The 26,756-nt window shown below is 44.0% G+C and overlaps 1 protein-coding gene across 1 annotated transcript; it reads right to left on the bottom strand.

Annotated features, from left to right (window-relative positions):
* Positions 1-20,211: 20,211 nt before the first annotated feature.
* MAIP1 (matrix AAA peptidase interacting protein 1) lies at positions 20,212-26,730 on the bottom strand. The gene is made up of 5 exons (XM_075430728.1): positions 26,416-26,730; positions 25,347-25,418; positions 23,458-23,584; positions 22,313-22,463; positions 20,212-20,484 (listed from the first exon to the last, which is right to left on the bottom strand). The coding sequence occupies exons 1-5, from the start codon at positions 26,728-26,730 to the stop codon at positions 20,406-20,408; spliced, it is 744 nt and encodes a 247-aa protein (XP_075286843.1). The 3' UTR covers positions 20,212-20,405.
* Positions 26,731-26,756: the final 26 nt, after the last annotated feature.

The following is a 26,756-nucleotide window of genomic DNA, read 5'->3' as shown; positions in this document are numbered from 1 at the left end:
CATAAGGTTAGGAGATGTAGCCTTATGCAGTGCCAGGGACCACATGTGATCATTCAGATGACACCTTCCAGCTCAACATTCTAAGCCATGCCCTCAGTGTCCTGAATACCTCTGGGACCGTGATGATTAGTCCTGGGAGCACATTTGCCAAATCACCTACTGCAGGTTGTGCCATAGCTGCTCTTTGCACAACATTTTGGCACCGACACCGGGACATGCCCACACAGCACTGTCCAGAGCTCTACAGCATGACTGGAGCCAGCCAGGCTCCCTGCAGCCGCCACAGCCCTGCCAGCCAGCTGGGCTAACCTGCACTGGTGTTTAGAGCACGGGCACTACAAATGGGATGGTTGGAACCGCTTCCAGATCGCCGGTACTTCCCCTGCCCAGCTCTCTTCCATCATGTGCTCCACCATCAGTCTTGAGCTCCCACTACTAACCCCCATTTTGTTTAGCTGCTTGTAACAGGCATCAGAAAGGAAAAAGTCTCTGTAAGGAGGATTACTAATTTAGTGAAATCCTGTAGAAACTCAAAAAAATCTGTAATAAAGTAGAGCACACCCTGGAGTTTTCAAAAGACTAGCAGGGTTTGAGAGAAAACAGGTACTCCCAAGCTGTCGCTACTCGGTGGAAAAATGTAACATTCTGATTTATGAATCTGATCCAATTTTTTTTTAACTGGGCTGCTGTCCCAAGTAATGTGTTAAAGAAATTCCTTGATTCAAAATATTTTCCCATTTCAGCTTTCTGGAAGTGGACTCTCTCTACTGACCAAATTTGTTATTTTGGTTGTTCACCATTTCCAAAAGTAATGAAATGTTATTAAGGGGTGGAGCAGCAGCTTTAAAGCATGGTTCTTCATAAGAGTGAATTTACTGTTTCATTTGCAACTGATCAAATCCTGTGATTAAATTGTGGAACTTTGTTCAGTTCTCAGTTCACTATTGTGCAGTCATGATTAATCAGTCGATCATTGATGTGAACCCGAAAAACTCAGAATTTTATTTTTAAAATGCTGTTCCCAGCTGCAGCGGATTCAGGACGTTGCATTGGAAGTACGGCAGAATTCAGCCAGAAGCTTTTTAGTACACTGTTTCAGACAGAGCCTCTCATGCCTCTCTCTCTCCCTGGATTAGGCAAATTTCCTGGATGAGCATGAGACACGTGTAATGAATCTCAGTCCCCATCTATCAAGAACTAAAAGAATTAAGCTAGTTGATATGCATAGATCACTTCATAAATCAGACCAGTCTCCAAGGCATTGCTTGCTGAGTAGTTATGGAAAATATATCCTGAAGAGTTACATGTGGCATTTGAAAGCTAATGCAGTATTTATGAGACTGAACTAACCAAACTAACACCTTCACTCATCGTACCGCCCAAACGCAATATCAAGTGCTGAAAACCGATATGTCAATTCTCGATATATATGAACTTTTTACAGAAAAAGAAAAAAGGTCTCAAGCTATTCACCACTTCACAGGAGCTACACAATGAGGTCCCAGGTGACATCATTTCAAGACTAAGCCCAGGATCCTTGAATTAAGAAGCACAAGTCCTTACTGCCTCTATACAAAGATCAGGGGCTTGGACATACAAAGCTGTTTAGATATCTACTGAGACTTCCAAGGGCACCCAGCCAGGTTTGGTACTTAAAGTTATGTAAAAAAAAATTTAGATTGGTGCCTACCCTGTTTGAGCACATCTGAAAAATTTGCTAAGCAAGTATCAGCTTCATTCAGTTACCCAGTACTGTGCAAGGTCCAATCTGAGGCCCCACAGCTAAAAGCTGAACTGAGTATTTATACATGGTCCTGTCCTAAGCAGGTGGCAGACAGCCACACTGTATTTTCCAGCATGGTCCAGCCCTGTAGAGTCTGAGGGTCGGAGTACAAACTATTTGGTGCAGAGAAACCCTGTGTATTTTTCTTCATTGAGTTTCACAGGATGCAAAATTGACAGAGATCGTACTGAAGAACACATACATGCTGGGCAGACCACACTGTTGAGAGAATGTTCCTAAAAGCCTTACTGTCCCCAGAAAAAAAAAAAAAAAAAAAAAAAAAAGGTCATTCATCCAGGAAATCAAATTCAATATACATCCAAATCCTAGTATGCAACCTCAAAGCTGTGATCCGAGCATCCTTTCAGGAAAAGGTCTTGCCAAACAGAGTTACTGCTCCTGGTAACTTCAGAAGGCTTACCTTGTGCAAGCTCTGCCCAGTTCTGGGACGGCAGATCATGTAAGGACACGCTACATGTTCACAGCTACACAGCTTTAAAGGACATTAATTTAACGTATCGGGATTTATGTATCTCCTAAAAAGCCTGGATTGAAAGCAGAAAGAAGGAATGTTGGTCTGAAACACTTGGGTGTTTTCCCCAAGTCTAGACCTATAACTCAGTTACCATTTCACTGAGGAGGGTAATATTATGTTTGCACTGCAAGCTTTGTCAAGAAGAGATAAGTGACGGTTATGCAACACGGCATAAGAGGCTGTTCTAATCTACCTGATGCCTTTAAAATCGCTTCCTCTGCAGCCATCCTCCGAGACAGAAAAACACTGTTCCCACAGCCGCGGAGCAGAAACGCAGCAGCAATAGTTACAGCGCTTGAAGATCCTCTGAAGGTCCCGAACTCCTCACAACGCAGCTGGCAGCACAGCTGCCGCATCCAGCTCTGCTTGCCAAGCCAGACTGGCTCTTCAGACTCAGTGCGGCCGTGGCCACAAGCTGCTGCCAAGGGACAGGCCAGCTGCTCTGCGCCGCTGACACTGCGCTGATAAGCAAGGCAAGGGACTGGGGGCTTCATAAGACTGCAGGCTTTCATATCAAACAGGCAAAGAGCCTGCTTAGCGCTTAATGAAACAGGAAAACTGATGTTATTAAGTTACTAGGGTTAACTATGCCTTCAATAATAAGCCACTGTCTAGCTTCTTATAAAACACAGCAAGAAAAAGAAATAACGAGAACAAGACATCCCTCTTCTGAAGAAGAGCAATCGCATGATTTTATATTTTTAGATTAAAGAGGCACATTGGTAGAGATCTGAAATACACAAATACAACCATAAGAAACTTGTTTGCTTGTACCTCTAAACCCTTCTGTGTGTTTTTAAATGGAGGGCTCCTTCCCTGTTCTGAGCACATTTCCTCTGCATTTCATGAGGTGGGGGCTCCCTGCTGCCAGTGAAGGCCCCCTTTACAGAATGCTGAACAGTGACCTTGGAAAAGTTTTGATTGGTAATAGGTTGCATATGGTGTTACAGAAAAAGCATCTATTTTAAGTATCATTCTTATCTGAGAAGGGATTGTTAAAGAGGCACCATGTTCCCCAAACTCGCTGGCAACACGCTGAGCCTCCTCTTGGAGCCTGCCTCCGGAACGGCTCCCGGGCTTGCGATGGAAGCGTGCTAGCCCACCGCAATCCTCACGAACACTCAGGGAGTCATGGAAGTACATTTCATTTCCTACTCTTGTGAGGTTTTGAGAATAGGGCAGGACTGGTGTGTCTCATGCAATTCTGAAAAGGATTCCTACAAAACATTTATACACTGTTGTCAGGTACATGGATACCGAGCAACAGATATATTTCTTCCACACAAATCCAGAGAAAGGGAAAAACTCTTGTCCATCATTCAAGCCTCTCTCCTTCTCAGTGTTTGAGTTTTTAAAATTTATTTACAGTACATTATTACAAGGAAATACGAGTTCTAGTTAGAGACATTTTGAAATCTATTTGAACTAACATCAGGGAAAAGAAAGTGGATGAAACCTTTTTATTAAGATCAGTCTTCAGGTCTTTCTCACTTTTCAAAGATCTAATCCCAAAACATAATGTTAAGGGCATCACACATGTTGGCTTTCAGATAAGAAGTTCATGTTTCTGACGGTAACCAAGGATTCCAGGAACCATTCTTTCAGCAAATAACAGGCAGAAAGGACATATTGACCTTGTTACATGTCAACCCGCATCGAGAGCTGTCAACTTAAATTTTGCCTATGATTTCAATGTTTATACAGCATTTCCTTTTCTAAACACTTGCATTGCTTTATGAAACCATTTCTAATATTATTCACACAAAAGGGTGAAATAATCTCTATCAACAGTAGTCATTACAAAAATTGCCAAGATCAAAGTAAGATTGTCCTTATCAAATTTCATATGAGAAAAAGTATTAAATTTTAGCCATTTATAAACACTTTGGTAAATGTCTACAGCTATGACAAGTCACTCGGAACAAAACAAAAAAAAAGCATGCAGAAAATGGCGGGGGGGCATGTTTGCCTATCAATTCTCTCCAAATTAAATATGTTTTCTATAACTACTTTATCAACAATTGTTCATGTACAAAACTGTTTCTTCATGCTAACAAGATCACTAACTATTATCTGTCATCTGTTACAGGTCACTTGATACAGCAGGTCATCGCGTTTCTGTTTTCTGGGTGTCTACATCTTTGCGTAATGGAAGCAACATGAGGGACTTCAGAGGGGCTGGTGTGGGCAGGGAACAACGAAACAACTTGCCTTCCTTTAACTGTAAAGCAGGTTCTTTGTTTTCACATATTGGTTGGCAGAGATATGAATACAAAGAGTTAAACTTCAAAATACTATCCGAGTTACATTTTTCCCCTGTATTAGTGTACACTGAGGAACGAGAAAATACTACCAAAAAATTAAATTATGTGCTTTACCTACCCCACAAGGCTTTTGACATTGTGATCAAACATCAGAAGGTCATAAGACAATTCTTCATTGCGACAGAAGAAGATGGTGGTTATCAAAACAGCAAACTATGTTACCTATTTTTGGTTGAACTACTTTCGTGCTTGCACATTTTTCCTCACATCAGCATGAATTAACTACAGGCTAATTCCATAAATATACAAGGCCAAAGTTATTTCCGAGGTACAGCAAAGATTATTTTGGTCTAAATTAAAACCATATGAATTTTAATGCAAAATAATGAAAAAGTCATGTGCATGTCCATTCATCCAGAGCTCAATACTTTTGAAATTTTAAGTCAAAGACATTATTGGTGCCTTCTGCCTGATTCAAAGAACTGTTTTATTAAGGAAGTTAACTTCGCTGAGCTTGTAATGCAAGTAAGCAAGCAAAGGAACAAAACAACTTAGCATTGTGCAGTTCATAATGTTAGCATCATTGTTCACATCTATAACTAGAGACTATCATGCTCCTCAGTCTTTTAAGTGATGGGTGGCTGCACAGCATTCACAGCAATAGCTTGTGCTGGGAACATCAAAACCATTCTCTCAAGCAAAAACCCTGGCAGAAGGATAGACTTCAACTGGACACCATAATCCTGTGCAATTAGTTATGACACTGCAAAGGGCAAATACCTCAGTGTCTCCCTGCCAGGTCTTGTCATTTTAGAGGTATTTTACATTGTGACATTTTCCTCACCCTTGTGAGAGCTCTTCCTTGCCTGTCAATAAAACTTCCCTTTTCCTTTCTGAGCAAGAACGCAAGTAGAATCTTTTAGACACGTGGCACAAAAGTATTCTGCAGATTGATGGAATATCAAAGAGCCCACCCACAAACTCCTCTTCCCTAATACTTCCAGCTCCAGGAACAACGTTTACTAGAAAGGCAATTCACTTCCCTGGAAGAAAGCCAGGAACAGATAAATGCTACCACCAGGGAGCATTTCATATTTTTCATAAACTGTTCAAGTTAGCACATGCAGACTCACAGAATGTAACCGCGATGCTGAGGAAAAACATATGCTTTCCATACAGAAACAATAAAAACTTTCCAAAACCATCTTTCAAGATCCTTTCTTCTTCAGCCTGGGCCAATGCAGTCTAATTACAGGGAGTCACTTTGGAGAATCATGCAAAAATGTCTGCCTCAACCAGTGCTGCCTTGCTCCTTCCAGCATTTTAAAGCTGTTTCCTTTTCAGCGAGCGATGCTCGTTACATCCTGTGCCTCGTCTGTTTTTGCAGGAAAGGTTCCCTAGCCCAAGCCAGTTTGTCTGAAGCTTTGTGGCTCCATTGCTTGCCCCCACTGCCTCACCATGTGAGGAACACCTGCTTCGGGGAGGAGAGCTACCTGTTCTGACCTCCTTCATTACAAACCCAACAGGCTGCTGGCCCGGCTGGCAGCGGTCGGAGGAGAGTTTGGGTCTGACACAACTTGAAACTTTGCGTCTCAAAACCTAGGGCTGCAGCTGACTGGTAGCTTCAAAACAATGCTTCCAGCCGCTCTTTCTCTGCAACATCTTTCACATAAGGATCCTAAATGGAAAAACCTAGTGTCCAGAAAAAAAATGTGGTTGTCTTGCAGAAAAAAAAGTTGTGGGTTTTTTTTTTAAAGGAATAAAGATAAGACAGCAAGACAGCTTTTGAAGCCAAACAGATTTACCAACTGGAAGTTCCATTGTAGCTAGAACAGTGACACAGGGACCTCCACACAGGGATGTTTTACTTAATTCAGCAGCCAGGACCACAGCCTTACGGTCATCAGGATAATCCCCTTCCAGATCATCTAACAGTCATGTTAACCAATAATAACATTCTCAACAATTTGAATCCAGTTACCTTCAGCTATCCCAAACAAACCATTCTTCAGGTTGGGGCCTGCCTCTTTCAGTCAAATCTCTAGAAGTGTAATGAATTCCAGGTAACAGGCAGGCTGAGGCTTTGGAATTTATTCTCAAAGTTTCCCTGTATTACTTCAGAATCCTTGTTAATTCCTCCAACTGTCCACAGATGTGTGGACGTGTGTACGTGCGTGAGTGAGTAGAGCTGAACCATACGGTTTTTATTCTAGTAGAAACTAAATCGGTCAAGAAGATTTTCTGTTTGTTGAAAAAAGTGAACCAGTTTAATTGCATAGCCTACATTTTTGTCTAATGAGAAGTAAATTCTCTAATGATTACAAAAATTGTCTGTAATATTCTAGATAGGGGAATACAAACTGGGCAACTCAAATACAAAGGCATCCTTTTTTTCATTTGCCCTTATGGAAGATGTAGTTTTAGTAAGTAGTGGGGAGTTTTGTTAATGGAGATAGATATATATAGATATATATATATATATATGAAATATACCTTGAAGTGGAATACTGAGAGACTGTCAGTGTTCCCAGCGCATTCAAATTCTCCTGGGCTGAGAGGATTAGAAGTGCTTTCCCTTCCTAAATCAGACTGAAGAACGGACACAGAGTAAACTCCTCACAGTACTTTAAAATCTCCCTTAACCAGAAAAGGTGGAAAAGCTTAAGCCTCAGGAGACAGCAGCTAGCAGAACTGCATTTAGATGGCTTTGACTTACAAAGTACAGTTTGGACAAGAATGCCACCACCTCCTTAAGGTATGGTACATGCCACTTCTGCAAAGGAAAAGAGGATCTCAAATGCCAACACACAGATGAAAAGATAAGGCCTTTTCTTTGTTTTCACGGGCAGGGCTGGTCACCTAGCTCATGCTTGTGCATCATCTCCACCTGCAAACACGCATAAGCGCTCTCACCGACTCCTGTGATCGTTACCACGCCTCAAGCGGATCCTAAACCCCCATTTCCTGCAAGGATGAGAATCAGTGACAGTCTCAGTGCCACTGGGTGGTACTCACTCTTAGTCTTACATGTCAGAGAAAAGCTTCAAAAAAAACCAAACCAACCCTGAAAAAGTGCTTTGAAAGAGCTCAGAAAGACAGAATAAAACAAACTAAAAGCAGTCCAGTAACAGGTTTGTTTGTTTTACAATTAAGTTTTACAAATATACAGTCACTACCATCATTTTTGACTGCTTGTGGTCAGCAATATTGGATCAGAAGAGTGACAATAAACTAAGGGGGAATACCAGTATGCAATACCAGGATGCCAACACCCACACAGATGGCGGTCTGACATAACAAGATGCGTTTGGGGTCAGCGGGCTGCCCAAGCACAGGTTCAGCTGCCGAGAGCAGGCTGCCCAGGGGAGAACTGCTGCTGAAAGAAGGCACAAACCCAGCACTGCAGGGCTGATCACATGCAGAGGCGGAACATAAATGATTTCTCACACTTCCACAAAGCTCACGACTGCTGGACCAGGCTGACACCCGAGCAAAGAACCCCATGACTCCTGAGCAATCTGCACTCCTTTGGGAGCCCGGTGTAGGACGGGGTTTTTTAAATCAAAAACAGCAAAAGAAGTAACAGCAGGAATAGGTGGCCAAGGGGCAGAAGGGAGAGGAATAAACCCTTTCTTTCTCACAATTAAATTGTTTGCAGTGTGGTGCACTTCTTCAGAGCTCTGTGCTGACTGCTGCCGCATGAGGACCCTGGGGAGGAGCAGCACATGCTGCAGCAGCACTCTTTACTCATGAGGGTGAGCGTGGTGAGGTTTTATTACCACTGGCTATTTTCTCTTTCCTCCAAGAGGCACTGCTGTTAACCAGAGTGCTACATGAAGCAGGAAGTACTCCTACTTTCCTTTTCCAGTGTTTTGGGAACCGTTAATGAGAAGTCCGCGTCAGATCTTACAAATAAGATGAAGCTTTAAGGTAAGCTAACATATACAGGAGAGAGTTTGCAAGAGAACGAGAGATGTGTTCCTTCTGTTTTGGCAAGTAGTACCATACCCAGTTTGATTGCTGAACCAAAACACTCTGTGTTGCGCTGTAATTCAAGCTCTGCCTCTTTCCGTCAGTGTCCTGCACATGCCTCCCCCCCTCCTCCCATCCTGACTGCCAGGAAGGTCTGACTGTGGCTGTCTGCATATCCCAGAGGACTGTTAAATAGGGAAGGGAATTGTAATGTAGAAAAATAAGCCACTGATACTTATGACCTAAATCAATATTAGAACAGGAAGCTTTAGTCTGGTATATAGGCCAGGGAAGTATCTGAAGCACAGACACCAGGCAATTCGATTCACAGAGAGGGCTGGCGCAGAGAGCCCGGCTGCTGAGGAAAGCAGCATACAGCAGCCCTGGGCAGCCATGCTGTCCCCCATGTAACGGCACAGAGGCTATTTTACTGCTCCAGGAACACGCCAGGGTAGAACAGGCCTGGTTTCATGCAAAGCTGGGCTTTGGACTGCACTCAGTGCAAGAAGGAAAGTCATTGCTCCTGCTCTGTGACAAAGCAACGTGCACAGTAAGACTCAAGAACATGTTCTGAGTAGTTCTCAAGAAAACTTAAACTGGGAAACCGAGGCTCAGACTTATAGAAGGAATAAAAAAACCAGGAATTATAAGGTCTGCAATGCGACAGGCACTCTGGTCATAATCCTGAAAAAAAAAAAAAAGCCAACCCCAAAACCAAACCTCGCCAAACAACCGACAAACAAAAATTCCTAGAAATCTACAAAACTTAAAAAGCAAGAGTAAAACTACTCAATCCATGGTACTTTTACAGAATGTCGGGTAGGACTGGGGATAGTACATTCAGAAGCACCTTGTATTGCTGAGCACCCAGGCTCCTCGGTGAATCACAGCCTACTCTGAAGCATGCTGAAATCAAAGGGAGTCATTTATAAGACTGAATATGCTTTGAGTCATGTCTTATACGAGCTGACTTCAGCAGTGCAACTGCCGGATACCGTTCACTGAGTCACTGAAAAGCCCTCGATACTCAGGCCTTTGGCAAAGCAGAGCCATCAGGCCTCAGACAAGCAAAAGGCGTGCTTTAAACGAACACGCTAAGGAAGCGCAGCTACTGGAGGGAGACCGCGACCTGACTGAAACCGTGCTAGGCTGAGTCTGGAGAGCTGCGTTCTCTTGTGGGCTCAGCAAGTGAACCCGGGTATTCAAGACCTCCACCACCCACTCCTCATTTCCATCTGTAAATGAACATATTAAAGGAAACGCTCCAAAAGCTGCATGCAGAACAGGTTTTCATTTCTCAGCGATTCAGAAAACCAGTTACAACGGTTGGCTTACAGGGCACAAATATATAAACATTTCTGTATGCATACAACACCTTTTTAGGAATGATAGATACCTTAGGTTTCTGTATCTTATCCTTATTACAAATACACTGAGGGGTTACTGCAAGTTTTGTGCTGTTAAAGCGCTGATTGTGAGCTGCTTAAGCAGCCATACACCCAGGAAAACACGAAGCTGTGTAGCAAGCATAAAGCACAGTAGTTCTTTTGGAATTCCCTTACACCTGAGAACTAAGCACGAGGAAAGTGAGCAAAATAGAAACAATACTTTAAACACCAAGATTATTTTGCTAGCACAGCATATATTTACACATGCCTTCTGACCCCTCTGAGGTGGTTACGCCTTCTCCACACAGGGACTTCCTTCGGTGCCTTTTATTTAAAAAGCTGCCTCAGGATGCCCACGGTGCATGGTTTAAGGATCTTGGCAGACCCGTCCCAGTATAACATTACTCATGCAGCAGCTTGCACACTGTCTGAAGAAATTCCATGCAGCACAGTCTGCTCTTGCATGGGAAGAGAAAACAAAGTGGGAAGCATTACAAACCCATCTCTCTCCTCAGCACTCTCTTTCCAGGGACAATACTCCTGTATTCCCAAAGTGACTTTTCTTCCACATTTACTTGGTGTTGCTCCTGTCTGCATTGGTGGAAATCACTAATAATACTATGATGGAAATGAGGCATTGAGAATAATAGGGCGGAAATTATGAAAAGCTATTTAAACAAGTGATAACCACCTTGCTACATTTAAATCCCCTGAACACATACAGTGTTTCCTATTTAGGGTCTTTTATCTGCATTTAGGGGCAGACATTAAAATATCCACTGAAAATACAAACTTTCTGGACAATTTCTATGAGGAAGAAAAAGCAGAAGAGGAGAAAGTGTGGAAAACACAGAAGCTAAAACTCAAAACCTGCATTGTTTCACAAACTAATGAGTGTACGAAGTTAATCTAAATTAAGCTGCTGCAGCAGACTCTAGGACTAACGTGCAAGCGTTTGATGCATACCTGAGAACCTTGAATGAGAAAAGGCACATGAATAAAATAGGACTCAAAATAATCCATGCTGAAATGACAGGATTTTAATTATGTGCAACTTCAGCCCTGTGAATACGCAGCAGGAAGCGCCTCAGGCATTTAGGGCCCTGATGACAGAAGTTACAAATTCCTTCCATGATTTACTTTATGAGACATTATCTTGGATGCAGCTTTTGGCAAAAAATCAAACCCAAACCACACCAAGAAACTGGTAAACCAAACAAAACCCAGAAAGACCACACATCTAGATGTGGTCCTTCACCAACAGCCAGGACGCCCAGCCCAAGGACACCTGAAGCGACAGCGTCGAGCTGCTTCCCGCAGACATCCGGGTGCCCACGTCGCAGCGGAGCCAGCAAAGGCACACTGCAACCGTGCTGCCGAGGCTTCACAAAGCAACGCACCGGAAACGGGGGCGTGGAAAATGGAAACACGTGAAAGGGCATATGTGGATTTCAAACCCGGCTTGTTCAGGACTAACTTGGGAACATGGAGAGCTGACACACTCGGGAGAGGAATGTCTGCCTGGATAAAAGCTCCAAAACAGTTCCCAAATCATTCAGGAAGAGAGCAAGAACGGTAAACCCATTACATATGGTGCTGTTCACAAAGAAAACAGGAAATATAGTCCACTAGGGAGAAATACAGAAGACTGCTAAAACAGGCAGCCTGTTGTGAGTGCAAACGAAAAATTAATAGAGATAAGAAAGCGGTTCAAGACTCCCCCACAGCAGCTTTTACAAACCACAGCTCCAGCAAGGAAGCAACGCTAGGTATCTAACTGAATCCTTTTAAAATCCTCTTTGCTTTGCAGCTCATTCTACACCCAAATGGTACACGGAGGCCTCTTTAAGTAGATGTCTAGTCAAAGTTCAAGAAAGATTGTACCAACAAGGAAAGATCACGTCAACATAAGTTACGGCAGCACTGTCTTGGTAAAGCAGCAGAGACCTAAAGCAAATGATTAGGTCCTTTGTGCTCAAAGAGCCAGCTAGATCAGTGCTTGAATGGACACAGGAATTTTAAATATCAAATAAACCATACTGAGAGTTAGGATATTGATTTACATGAGAAGACTACGACCAGAGGGCTGCGCAGGAGGGACAGGCACTGTGACAGGGAACCGCGGCCGACGTTCAGCATCCTTCACTCCAGGCAGGCCCAGACTCCCAGTGGCTCAGCGATGCCTGTCCCAGCAGCCGCACGCTGACAAGCAGCAAGATAAGAGCTCAGGAGCATCTGAGAAGAGGAAACTAATGCGGGCCTTCCTCCAGCCTTTTTTGAATGCCTGAATCAGCAATTTTTTTTTTTTTTTTTTTTTTTTTTGGTGAAGTAGCTTTGGGCCTTATCTTTGAAACACAGATTTTATTTTTTTCCTGGGCACAAGATGAAAGAAATCATCGCTTAATGCGCCATAAAGAAAGCAAAAGGAACAAAAAAGAAGGGAAGAACACTCTCAATATAGTAGAAAGGAACTAGGAACACAGGGGGTTAAAAACAAAGTGAAAAGAGACTATGGTGGTAATGTGTCATTGGACAAAAAAACTCAATGAATCAAGGAAAGAAATCCTTACTGGTCACACACAGGGTCAGAAATAATGCTGGGGAGAAATCTCAAGTCCTCTTTGCTACTATGCTTAACAGCAGAAATGAATCCTGCAAACCAAGCCAAGTTTAACCAGGTTTAACCAAGTTAAAGGAAATTATTTCAACCCCAGATAAATACAGCAGGCTCATCTGCAGCCGTGAGGCTCAGCTCTGGTTAAGCTATTAGAGACATCAAGATGTTTGAAAAAAGACAATCAAATGATTCTGAGACTCCAACCAGGTGAATGCATCTGCGAATGTGTAACACCGGCTAAGCTCTTGCAGATCTGGTGTTTGTATGGCAGCTGATTCGAGGTTAGGAAAGAAGAGAGTGTGGTGTGAAAGTGAATAAGTAGAAAAGCAAGGAGGGCATCTGACTGCAGACTGAATGTGTCAGACAGTCACATGAGAAGGCGCTGACTGCTGCTAAAGAGAAGTAACCCGGTGTCTTGAAAATGAAGGCTTCAGCAGATATGTCTTCACATTTTAAAGTTCTCTGAAGACTTTGCTTACAACTGAGGCAAACCACTGTAAATCCTCTAGACCTAGTTTCTTCCCGAGAAGGTGTCCTACTTTTATCATACAACCAAGACAAATTCTGTTGCCTATTTAGGTTGCCAATATGCTAGTAGAAAGGAGAATTTCTTGCAGGATTCTGAGGCGGTGTCCTGACAAGAGCAAGTACAACACTGAAATTTCTGAGAGAAATTAATACTCACCTACCTTTTAGCAGAGATGAGCAGCTAGAGAACAGCATCCAGTCAGAACACCAATCCTCTCACAATGTTTTTGTTTTTCTCATTTTTTCTAGATTTACTTCTATGTCAGGGCTGTGACAGCTTCTGCTCTAAAGAGTCAGTGCGCATACAGCTTCCCCTTTATGTGAATCTTGCACTAGCATCCACCTTTGATCCCCTTCCTCTCTCTACTTCTGCTATTAAAATTTCACAGATTTTGCCAGAAGGAGCCATTAGATCACTTAAGCAGATCTCCAGTATAATGCAGACACTACCTTTCACCCAGTTACCCCAGCTGAAACTCATATACTTCAGGGAAAAGGAAGCCAGAGCCTCGCAGCACCAGCTGCACCCAGGACCACTGCTGGCCAAAAACTCAGCAAAATACATGTGGGTGATTCCATCAGGAAACGACAGCCTCCCCTGCAGAGGAAGACAGTGAACCTTGCCAGTCTGGCATTCAAGAAAACTCTTTGCCAACCCAGCATCTGAAAGTGAAGTATGAAACACGTCAGAATGACCCACCAGATAAAGAATCCGCTTTTTGCTTAAGTGTCTATACTATCTCTCAGCAATGGAACACTTTCTTCAGCCCTGACTATCTGCTGGTGTTTAGGAGAGAATAAAAAACAAAATACAAACAAACAATCAACTACCACAAAATAACGTGAATGATAACAGAAAAAGCCCTCCCTTACTCACAGCAGAAATCATGCACCTAAGATTTTATTACAATTACTGTTTTAAAGCAGCCGAAGGCTGACAAATTCAGACTCCAAATATACCTGTCATTTTGCTTCTGAAGCTTCTAAGTAGAGACACAATCTAATAGTTTATAACCCAAGCCACGATGAGTCTACCATCTTCACAAGTGCCTGTACAAATGTTTTACTGCCCTCTTAGACAGAGGGCTGGAACTTTATGGCAAGAGCGAAATCAGAGTTTAGTTCTCTCACCAGTGGGCTGCACCATGCTTTCGTAGGCAGAGACTGAACTGCAGCTGCAGGAATGACGCCTTCTGAAAGCACTTCTCCGCAGAAGTCCGGCGGAATTCTGTGTACTAATAATGGAAATCCTAACCTACACCAACAAGCAGTGCACACTGCACCCAGACGATCAGCGATTTCCCTGTTGTTCTACCTTATGAAAAATAGCTGTTACTTCAGAGAAAAAAAGGTGACTTAACACCACAAATGACAAAAATGTAGGGAACAGGCTAACAGCTCAGAAGGTTCTGCCACAGGGGCCTGAGCCTGAGGTAAACCTAAGGGACAGTCACCCCACTGGCAATTAAAAAGCACAAAGTGCCTGACTAAGCTCATTACAGATCTTAATAATATATATACTTTGAAAACACAAGAAATGAGAGATTTCAGGCAGCTGCCAATCCAAGGTAGATTGCTTCATGACTTAATTTCCACCCCAGTCAAGCCAACAGTGATTAGATGTTCACCTGTTTAACAGTCAATGCCTGGCACGGCCTGAGTTACAGACTACACAAATTCATTTTCATTAAAAAATTTTTTAAAAAATAAAAATCCCCCAAACCATTATTTATATTTATCAGTTCTCGTTTATAAAAGGATACATACATTACAAAAAATAACATCGCACATAAATACCTTGTTTGGCTGTACTGCAGATAAGAAGCTTGAAGGTCCTTGAACAGCATAACACCACCAGCCAGCACAGGAACTGCCATTCTGACAGACCCATGGGCTTTAACCAGGCTACCCACACGCCCAGATCGCACCACCAAAGCTCTAGTCTCCAGGCTTGGCACCTGGTACTTAAATGATGGATGCTGCACTTGCCAAGTGGTTCCAGAAAGTTCAGAAGAGAGGGGTCATCAGGGCCTTTGCCTCCCTCCCCTTTTTCATTCCTGATTCCTAGGGATGTGCCAGCTGCCAATTAGTGTAAGGCAGAGACAGCCTGCAGCTGGTTCTGATTTAGCACAGCTTTGCCTGGGCAGCCTCTCCCGTGCCTCCCCAGGCAGACTGCAAAATCTCTGCAAACTTCAGCTTGGACTCCAGCTCCAATCTTGGAAACTCCGATCCTTCCCTCATACACAAACCAGAGTAGAAGTATCGCTTGTTATGTAAAAGGTTACTGCTGACTGCAAAATACAATTTAGAGGAGATTCCAGGGAGCACTTGTCTCCCTACGCACGCCAAATCTCCCACGTCCTTGCAGCAAAGGGCCACATCCTTGGTGAAACGCCATCTCCTCTGCCAGGTGCAACCATAGCAAATCAAGGATAGAGGGTTTCCAACGCCAAGACAGCAGGTTTGTCTATGCCGACATCTTGCCCTAATGGCCTGACACCAACTGTGATCTGACCTTGCTTACACACGCACTTTGCTTTGCTTGTCCTGCTCCTTTCCCTCACAAATCCTGAGCACTACAGTACCAAGCTCACCATCAAAAGTCCTGTTCTGTGACGGCAGAGGAGGGAGGAAATGGCACACAAGAGAAACTACAGCATATCTAATTTTATCTTGCCTCAATTTCTGACAGAGCAACTTCAAAGGCAGCAAAAAAGTTGCACTCACTCTGCTCCCATGAAAATCCATGACAATTTCCCCATCAACTGCAGTAGGAGAACTTTATACTGGGAAAGGCATACATCACTGAAATTAGAGAAAATACACAGAAGAGACAGAGTTGTAACTAAGTGGGTGTTTTCAATAGTGCTGTGGATATACACAGTGACCTACTCAACCTCCGTCCCATTTAGCAGGACTGTAGAAACCCAAAAGAACAGCACATCAACAATGGAAAAAAAAAGGTAAAAGACAAGGAGGGAAACCCCCATGACTTCTTGTGTTCAGTACTCACTGTGCAACTCCACTTGGCCCAGCTGCCTTTCCCTCAGCAGAGCAAAGCACAGCTATGCAGTCAATACTTCCCTTTTCAACAGCGAAGTTCCCCTTCCTGTACCCACGCAGGGCCCAGCACTCAGAGCCCAACTGCTACATCCCCCAGCAAGGAAGGGGTAAAGCTGGCAGCACCTCCCACTACACACACCTGTATCCCATCTCATATAAACTGGGAGCCTGGGTGTGACCAGCCCGCCAGGGGTCTCGGAGGCCCCCACCTGCGGACAGTGAGGCACACGGGGCAAAAAACAAGCTTCACTACACCACACAACTAAAAAGAGCAGCACAGGGCTTGGGAAGCTCTGAAGGAGTGTAATCACTATCATGACAAACAATATGACTTTTACTACTCAGCAGCTTTCCAGCCGTAAGACCTGAGAGTAATTAACTAAATGCAACCTTAAGTGAAGACAAGGTCAAGCTTGAACGTGCCTTAAAAACTGGAGAAAGCTGCATGTGGCCCCTGAATGAATCAGATAATGCTGGGACAGGAAGGAAAGGAACCACAATCGACACGATAAACCTACTTCAAAATGTGAATACAAAACTGAGGTTTGCTGCTGTCAGACACTAAGGTGCCTGTGTGAATGCACATGTACAGCTCATCATTCCCATATGAAGAACGCTGCTAAATTCCCACTTTAAAATGGGTAGGTACTGCAGAGAGAACGCAAGACACTATCGCTGGCTCAACGAAAGCCAGTAAGAATATGAACACTTTTTAATAAGACAAGAATAAATAACTTCAATAGCACTTCAACGACAATCAGCACCTGTGCCATCTCACTCTCTGTCCCCTTCACGCTGCCACCCAGGCTGGCCCCCTCCCAGCCCACGCAGCTGCGTGACCAAGGCCATCGCCTGTTGAGCTGCAAACCAGCGCAGGGGCTGCGGGCAGCTCTGAGGAGCGCTCCTCGAGGTTCAAACACACGCGCGGACATCACGACGAGCAGCTGCTTACAGTTGAGCAGTGTCAGTAATTAGTAAACATGACCACAGTTTCAGACGAACAAATAAAATAAATAAAGGCTTCCCACACTCTGCGTGAGCGTGAAGCAACGTGATTTCACCCAGGGGGGAAGGGTGGGGTACTCTGAATCTCCATCCCCAGTCCAGGCGCCTTGTGACCTCCCTGTTCTGCATAATGTGAATCAGAAACGTCAGTGCTGCTAACAGAGATAAGAATTTTACCCTAAAAGTCAGGACCAAACCTGGTAACGTTATTTTCAAGAATTACTGGGGTCTGAAGGAAGGAGTTTGCAGGCTAAAACTGCAAATATTTTAGATCAGTCTGTGTGGGGATTTACAGGCTGTACACCACCACAACAGCTGTACTTGCATCCCTGACTTGCAGCAACAGAAATGGAAGCCAGGCAAGGAGACGGAAGGGAAATAAAGCACACCCAGCTGCTTACACCCTGCGATTTCTGAGGTGATGCCCGAGACAAACCAGCAGGAGAATTCGGGAGCACTAGCATGCTGCAACAGAGGTCCCCACATTGTTCTGGTGTCCCCTGTTCAGCATCATTACTCCTATATCATAAAGATGTTTCTAATAAAACACTTCCTTTAGCTCTTTTTTAAAAATTTGGTGACACTTACGTTAGTATTATGATTTTTAGAGTAAGGTGTTTGAATGGCAGCACTGGAAATCCCCAAATTATGAGAAAACATTCTCCTCCATCTTCACCTGTAAGTCTTAGATCAAGAGGAAGCAAACTTAACCCTTTACTTGTCCTTTTTGCCACAAGAACAACCTTTATAGCATACAGAAATATATTCACTAGGAGCTAGCCCGAAGGCGCTAAATACATTTCTTAACCTAGATAACAGGAGATTTGGCTGGCAAAGCAGAAACCAGAAGTTCCTGTTCTGCCTGAAGAAGCGACATGGAAGAAAAGCATCTCCACAAGAGACAAACTCCCTATGCGGACATTCACTTCATGCAGTCTGATTAACCCCTATGACAATCAGATTTATGACAGAGAACTTCTGGATGGCAGGTAAAAAGTAGGCAAAGCTTCCCGTAAACTTCAGTGCCCTCTTCTGGAAGATGTAGATTTGTCCGTCCCATGCGTGTGGGGTTGTTTTGTGGAGGTTTTCTTGGGCGGGGTGGTGGTGGTGTTTTTTTCTGAAGCCAGTACTAGACTGTAAATCCAGTTTAATTACATCAGTTTTGTTCACTGTGGAAGCAAACCACTGTCCAGTACAGCAAGCTTGTAACTTATGTGTCTTTCTGTTATTTCTGGTGCAATAAGGCCATGGGTAGTTCTGCATCTGATGGAGATTTGTAGCCTCCAGGGTAATTTTTAAAATGAAGATTAGAGGGGGAAACCCCTCAAACATCCAACAGCCACCCACCCTCCCCCAACCCACACAACAAACACAGCTTTGAAAGGACAAAATAGCACATGTAAATTTCCCATAACATCTTTTTTTCAGCCAAACTGTGTTACCATCAGTTTGGAGCATGTTGACATCAAGTCACAATTTTATAAGTGAATAAAACAAAAAAGTCTTTTTTCATTACTAGTCATACAGAAGGGTCTACTCTGCCTTTGCTTCCAAAAATGGAGCGCTCGCTAGCAAAAGCGCAATCCCTCATCGGCCAGACTCCCCTTTTGATGTATCCAATCAAGCAAAAAAGACACGAATAATGTAACCCAAGCTAAAAATTATGATATACCAGCCTTTCTGCTACTTTGGTGTGGAAGCAGACACTCCTGAGTGTAGAGATGGCTTCCGCTGGCTTTTGTCATCTTTTGCTCCTTAATAATGCCTTCTCCGCCCAGTGCCTCTGCACACTTTGCCGGTGTTCTGCTGGCTTCTCCCGTACGGCGCTCAGCAGGGCTGGCGGCACCTTCCTGCGGCACCCCGCTCAGCGGCCAAACTGCACGTGCCACCCTTCAGCATCACTCCAGCAAATGGACCACAGAATAGTAAATGGTTTTTGCTCTGTCTCAAACTTCTCCAGACTGACTGCATACGAAACTACTATACACAATTCCAAATGCAGAATTCTGTTTCTCCCCTGAAGACAAGGCTCTCTGTCATCACTGAACTTTGTCCAGAGGACAAATCACAAACTCTCCACCATAAGGCCAGGCTGCTACTGCTAAGGCAGAGCAAAATACCATAATTATTTTGCCAAGATTTGACATAAAAACTTGTTGATAAGCTTTAAATATTCTTCTCCTTATATCACTGCATCAAAAGACCTGAACTACGGAAAACTTAATTTATACTTTTCAATCATAACTACTGTGAATCGCAGTAATTATATTTGTTTTACACTTTCAAAACACAGCACGAATCTCTATAGCACATCTGATAGAAAGGTAGCTTTATCTGTAAAGTTGAGACAGGGGATAAAAATAGAACGGTTATGATGATCTCCTGTTGATCTGCACATAAAAATCTCCAGCTACTCACACTAGGGATCTCACGTTCCACAAACAGAGATAATCTGAAAATCAGGAAATTGTTCAGTTGCAACATCTAATTTTAATGCTTTGCTCATTTCTTCAACAAGCATTTCAAACAGAGGACTTCATTTAGTTTCACTGACAAGCCCTCTAGTAAATTCATGTCTTTGACTTTTCTTTCATAAACCTCTAAACTTGTAATTGCCTGTATGTTACTGAATTGAAATTTTTCAAAATACACACATCTTTGATTCATTTTCCCAGCACAATGCTAGAAGTTTTTTCTTACTCCAGTCCTGTACCAAATACTGATAATGGCTCTAACTTTCTTAATTTCAAGTATATTCAAAAGTAAGATCATCTCAAAGCGAACTGCTGAGGCTAGACAACCCAAGAAGCCCATCTACCTCTATTTCGTCTTGCCTATTATTCAGTTACACACTGTACAGTCCCTAGGGAAAAGAGGAACATATGAAAACAACTCAGAAGGACCACCAGCCACAAAAGTGTTGTTTATCTTCAGGCAGCACCATTTCTTCTCAGAAGGTAAGAAGTCGGCACATCGGTAGTACCAGCCTGCACGAAACTGCGCTGTGCAAACGCCCTGGATGAGCATTAGTACTAATTAAACATGGACGAGCCTGCCACAGGGAAAAGTCTTTATTGTAACGCTGCAGCATAGTGTGAGTTTCAGAAACAATTTTGGAAAATCAAACATACAAAATTCACCCCTCTTTTGGAGCAGAAGGCAGGAAGGGGAAAGAGAGACCAAAAAAAAAGCCTGATGTTTGTTACATCAGAACATTTATAATGGTACATAAAAGGACTGTAGAAGACGTTTATTCTAATAGCCTCGGATGTTCAATCCGTGTAATTGTCCAGTCTGGTTTTGCTCCTTCTGTAAACTCCCTTTGGAACCTGGAATGGGAAAGACAGTAGGTGAAGAGTTGTGAAAATGTACTTGATTCTTCAAGGGTTACTAACACCAACAAGCAACCATGAAGAAACATTTTACTTGAAAGTTATTCCTGCAAAAGCTCCTTAAGACTCTGATGCTTATGCCCCAAAATGGAAGATCAAAATTAATTCTATATTAAGAAACAAAGTGCATTGACTTCAGAGTGTTTTGGGTCAGATCCCACGGACAGGATCAAGCAGCAACAGTAAAGACCCCCGATACCAAGAAAGCACTCCGTTTTCACCAGTGGTAACTACGAATATAGCTTTGTGGTAGATTTTCATGTCTAAACAAAGGGTTTTGTTTAATGGGATGGTAACTGCATTTTAAAGGGAAATCATATGCTATGCATTCTACCCCAAAATTTTCATTTTTACTGAATTATACTTTAAAAAAGTAATGTATTTTCAGAAATACATCAAACATCAAGCTAACAGTAGTACTGAATCTCCCTAAAAGAAAATTCTGCAGCTGTTGATAGGAAAATGAAAATGTCCATCCCTATTTTCAAAGACTCTTTCTCTTCCTTTTGTAGTCATTAATGCCTTCCACCCTGAGCACGTCAGTTCTGACTGCTTGTCATCTACAGATAGGCCTGAGCTTCAGGCTGAATATTCATGCTCCCAGGTAACCTGCATATTGTGGGCGAGAGCAGTACAACCTCATTGCTTTGCAACCACATGCAAATCCCCTCCTGGAAGCTGTCTTCTCCAGACACCCAAATACTCAACACCAGGCTTCCGAGGCTTGTAGTATCTTTGCCCATTTGAGTTTAGGTTAGCACTGTAAACAGCAGAAGGAACACATGCTTGTAAAGGTGTCTCTGCTGGGGATTAGGAACAGGCATTCAGGGCTTCCAGGGAAGGTTCTTGAGGCTAACGGAGCCTCAGAAGCCTCCAACCCTAAAAAACATGCTGAGTTCTGCTAAGGGATGGATCCACAAAGATCTATCTGGGCAAACAGCACTGGCGTCCTCAGAGTATTTCCTTTGTTTCAGAGCTCCTGACTGTCTAGACCCCATAGTCTCTCCATTTCAATCATGGATGTAGAAGTCATTGATCATATTCCATTTCTCTCACTTTTTCCAACTTCTGAGAATGTTATTTTCAGTACATTTTGCCAACTGTGCAGGTATTTCTGCACTGCTCTGAGATTAGGACACCAACACAGACATTATTTACAAGCATTTCTACGAAAACCCATCCATCTAATGTGTGCTTTGAGGCCTGGGGTGAGAGTGGCATGAATTATCTGAACACCAGGTGATGCTTGCTTTGTTCTGCCTTTTTGCAGAAAGCCTTTGGCTAAAAAATTTCCTCTTTCATGAGCTACTTTTTCAGCTAATTGCAGTTCTGACGTCTGTGCGGGAAGTGACAAGTCAACAGCACCACTCTCGACTGCTTGGCTTGACTGCATTGCTGTTAGCTGTGCTACAAGACATGGGAAACAAGGACTGAAATTGGCCTAATTCCTGGAAGCTGCAGGAGCAGTACAGGAATGGATCAGAAACCTCATACAATGCTTCAACCACTGCTCTTCCTGACAGAGTTTCAGTTAATCTCAACTCAGAAGCAAGGTAGTAACATACTGACTTTAAGGGGTATTTAAAAAATTTGGCCCCAGAATAAAAGTTGGAAAGCTGGATGAGAACTAACTTAGATCAGAAGCAAGGCAAACGTATTAAGTTCTGCACTAGTACAGTGTGAATGCTTTTACATCCCAAACTGCTTTCCACACAGCTAGCCCACTCACATGGAGCGAAAAAAACAAAGGGACAAGTAAACTTACTCATAGTTTGCTGTTAAAAGATGTCTTTTTTCTTTTATGCTTTCATCTCCAAACACAATCTGGAAAACTTTGGTTTCACCTGGTACTTCATCAGGCAGGTCAGCACCATTCAGATACCAGAAACGCATCAGGATACTAACAAACTTTCTTCCTGTCGGAAAGAAATCCAGGCATAAGGTTTTTCCCACTGGTCAAATACTCCTGTCTGCAACCTAGCACACACTCTAGCGAGACCCTGGAAGGGCAGCTGACTTCGGCCATAAAGAATGCATGATAGAATAATGAATGATGAAACTATTTTTAAAGCCACATTCATGCTGTTTAGCAACAATAAAAATGCACTCTATAGAAAGGTATGTATTTTATAATGAGTTTTGCGTGACATCCTACACTATCAAACTGTATGAAGGAAAGCTGGTTACCACAATATCCAAAGCCAACCACTGATATTACAAAAGTACGTAGAGTAGTTGACACTCAGGAGCAAATTAAGAGAAAAAAAATTCCCTATGCCCCAAAACAGGAAAAAAGTTCACTGGGCCTAATAGTTTATAATCTAGCCATGGGTCTTCCAATGAGCATTTCAAATTATCTCAACTGTGTCTGACAGGGAACTGAGCACATAATGATGGTATTTAACCAAAAGAAAAACTTGTCTGAGCTCATCACTAGCTTAGAAAAAAAACCCCAAATAATCAAGAAGTCCTAGAACAAAGTATATTCCACAAAAGCAGAACAGAAGTGAAGGCGGCAAAACTTATTTCGTTATCCAGCCTTCACTGTTCTTGGAATATGTATTTTCATTGCTGAAGCAATAGCTTGCTGCGTGTAGTAGAACAATTGTTTTTGAGCGGTTTGAGATTGCTAAGGGCTAATAATGTAAGAATCTGAAATTACACGAGAAGACGAATGACCAAGACCTAAACAGAAGTCCAAACAGTACCACGACTTATTAGCAAAAATCTCTCGGGTTCTGGTTTAAAAGGAAAACAGGGAACTATATCTACCCATATGAACTACAAACAGAAGAACAAGGAACGACAAACAGTACTCCAAGACACATCTCTAAAGAGAATGCCTGCTTAGTAGCTAAACCAGGAAATAAGACTGCCCATTGCTGAAATGTTTTAGAATTCTAAACATACCATCATCACCGTAGTAAAAGCGAACATCTCCTTCTGTTGTGTACATGATTGAATCAATGTCAGCTGCTAAAGCATCCCTGTGGTTGTCAGGGAGCAAAGAAATCTTTTCCTTCAGCACCTGAAGTACCTAAATTCAGAAGAACTTTCAGTTTTTCATCAGGAAACTGAAGTAACAATCTTTTCTACTGCAGTTAACGAAATGAGATATATTGCTAAAACATCTGTATAACGTATACAACAGCAGAAGTGAAAAGGCACTGGGAAGTTTGGGCTCTCCCAAACCGTGATGCAGCAACATTGAAGAACATCCATTTAATGCTCAAGCCAATGAAAACAAAGTATTTAAAAAAAGAAATGTTTTGAAAAGGTTCTGTTGAATCAGTAGCTGCAAAGCAAGGCATGTAAGCCCAGAAAATACCCGCTAAGCTTGCTTCTGCAATCACACTTACACTCTGCCTTCCCACTGCTGATTTCTCACTACGTGTACATTTCTTGGCTTTTGATTCAATTATTTCTTAGTTATCTTTCATAAATTTCTTTGAAAATCAATTCCATTACCCCTAAGCTTATCTTTGCCATTTTCTGATCCACATTTCCACTAGAAAAAAGTGCATACACAATCAGAAAAGACTGAAAAAAATCACTGCTCTGGGACCAAAGTTCCATACCACATTCACACCCATAGTATTTCAGTGTCCCGAGACCTGCACAGCTGTGTTAAGTAGAAGAAGGGTGTGAGGCACGAACTGAACACAGGCATCACCTCAAACACCACACAAGAAAGACACAAGGAAGGACAAAGCTGTGCAGCACTTATTTTTAATTCATACTCGGTTTTTAGCCTAACTTGAATCGCCATTTTTGAGTAACCACCAAATCCAGAAGTCACAAGGAAGCAAGAGGCAATCGTCACTAGAAGACGTTGGCTTCTAGCACATTTTGCAGGTATGAAATTCACTGGCCAAAGCAACAACAAAGCAGTGTGGTATCACAGCCTCGTCCACTACGTGCTCTGGTCACATGAGGTCTCCGTATCACTGTTAACTGGATCACCTAAAGAATTTAAGATGAGCAGAGGAAGGGGAGATGCTCTTTCAGAACAACTATATGAAACAAACTCACATTTTACTGCTATCTCTGCTCAGAGAGAGGAGGCAAGATTGTCCAGTGGCGATGCACTAGAACAGCACCAAAATTTTTGCTGCAAAGGCATGGTGGCAATAGGGCAGGCCACGCTGACATCCAGTAACAAGGCAGACATAGACCTGAAGTATCTCCTCCACTTGACTCTGATGCATCTGCTACCTCCGTCCCCTGGGAAGGCCAAGACAACTTCAGCAATTAAAAATTCATAAAAAACACAGAACACACAGCACTGATGTTTAACGAAGCCGGGTCAGCCACATCCCTGAGACCGTGACACAAGACTGAGGCCTTGCAGCCGAAACCAGTAACGGGCTGTATGGTCCGCTTGGGGTGGGTACGTACCAGCGCAGCAGGGATAAGCACAAACTCGCTCCTTCCTTCATCCGAACACTGGTGCGCGGACCAAACGCGTCAGCCACCTGCCTACACCAGCAGAGGCACGCCATTCCACCTACCACCCAGAACCACTGCCTTTCAATCCTTTCTGGCACCCCAGCAATCTCTTTGGCAACTGGTCCTTATGCTCAATAGCACGTATATCTTTTTTTTTTTAATACATTAACTTTAAATGCCTTGAAATTAACCATTAAAAAGCTTCAGGACAAACAATTGCCCCGTTCCGCATTACGCTGTTTTTCCCACATTAAACCAAAGTGGCAGCATTTGTAGATAAGGACAGGCTGAATACATGATACTTCGTAACAGAAAATCAATCGCTAGAATAAGAGATGGAAAGCATTTACCTCTGCTGATACAAGTTCATCCAGCAGGTCAAGCCGACGCTGAGACAGCAGCTTTGAAACAACAGAAAAGGCCTATCGGAAAAAAAACAAACACATGAACAAGTAACTGCAAGTTGGCTTATTTTTCAGACAAATCTGTCATTATGTGACAAGCTACCTAAATGCTCCATGATGTAAGATTTCAGAGTTTGCAGAGTATATCTTTATGGACATGGAAGCCCTCCAGCACTAAAAATGTGATTCTGTGAACTGATAAAAATGCAATGTTTCTTTTTGGTTTCTCATTTGAAGCATCAAACCTTTTGGTAACAGGCAAGTGAATGCACAGCTTGCTTAAAAAAAAAAGGTATTACAGTAGTCTATATAAGTTGTTTTCTCTTTTTTTGATAATTCAAACAGTCTGTGTCTTCCCCTATAAATATTTCGTTCCCCTGCCCCTTTTCCCAGGTTATCTCCCGGTTTCAGTCAAAACAGCAGCTCCAGTTAACAAAACTTCTTTATAAATCTGCTGTAGTCTCTGAACTTCGGGAAGCTCAGCTGCCCCCGCCATTTCGCAGGTCTGTTTACACTCGGTGCGTCTACGTATTCACTCGGCGCACTCGTGAAACGCTACAGAGCCCTTCGGACTCCACCGCAAGTAGAAACGCACAGAACACCGCAGGGCAAAGCAAAGCAAAGCAAAGCCGTGGCTCCGCACGCACGGCAGCCAATGCGGTGCGGGGTTCTCCTGTCTCTGCCGACCTTGTCTCACGCACTCGGACGCTCCGGGCCGCGCCCTCCCCGGTTAAACCGCACGCGGTAACGCCAGTCCCACCGCAGGAGGCCGCGCCTTCCGCACGACGGGCTGCAGGCGGCTCCCTCCGGGCCGCTCTGCTGACACCGCGCACCGGGACGCGCCTCGGAGACGCGCACCCGCGCACCGGCCCCCCGCCGCGCCAGGGGGGAGGCTGGGGACGGGCTCCGCTCCCCGCAGCGCTCCGGTTCCCCCGCCCGCCGCTCCCCCAGCCCGGGGCCCCCCGGGGCACGAGCGGCGCCTGAGGGGCCGCGCGCGCCGCCCCGCCCCGCGCACCTGCTTGGCGCCGCGCGTGAACTCCCGCGTGCAGAACTCGCGGTCGAAGCAGAGGCGGATGAGGAGGTGGCAGCAGCGGGTGCGGAGCCACGCGAGGGGGCTCGTGACCCGCACCACCACCACGCGCCGCTGCGGGCCCTCGGCCTCCGGCCCGCGCCCGGCCGTGCTGGCGAACCGCGCGGCGGGACGGGGCGCGCGCGGACGGGGCGGGGCGGCGGGAGGCGGCGGCGGTGGCGGCGGCGGAGGGACCCGGGCCGCCCCCGGCGCCGCGAGCGCGCGCGCGAGCCAGCGGCCGGGAGCCGCGCGCAGCGCCATCTTCCCCGCTGTCCCCGCCCCGTCCG

This window comes from Opisthocomus hoazin, chromosome 9 (assembly GCF_030867145.1).
Source record: "Opisthocomus hoazin isolate bOpiHoa1 chromosome 9, bOpiHoa1.hap1, whole genome shotgun sequence".
In the NCBI taxonomy this organism is placed as follows: domain Eukaryota; kingdom Metazoa; phylum Chordata; class Aves; order Opisthocomiformes; family Opisthocomidae; genus Opisthocomus; species Opisthocomus hoazin.
This window is presented reverse-complemented; position numbering and strand designations above follow the sequence as displayed.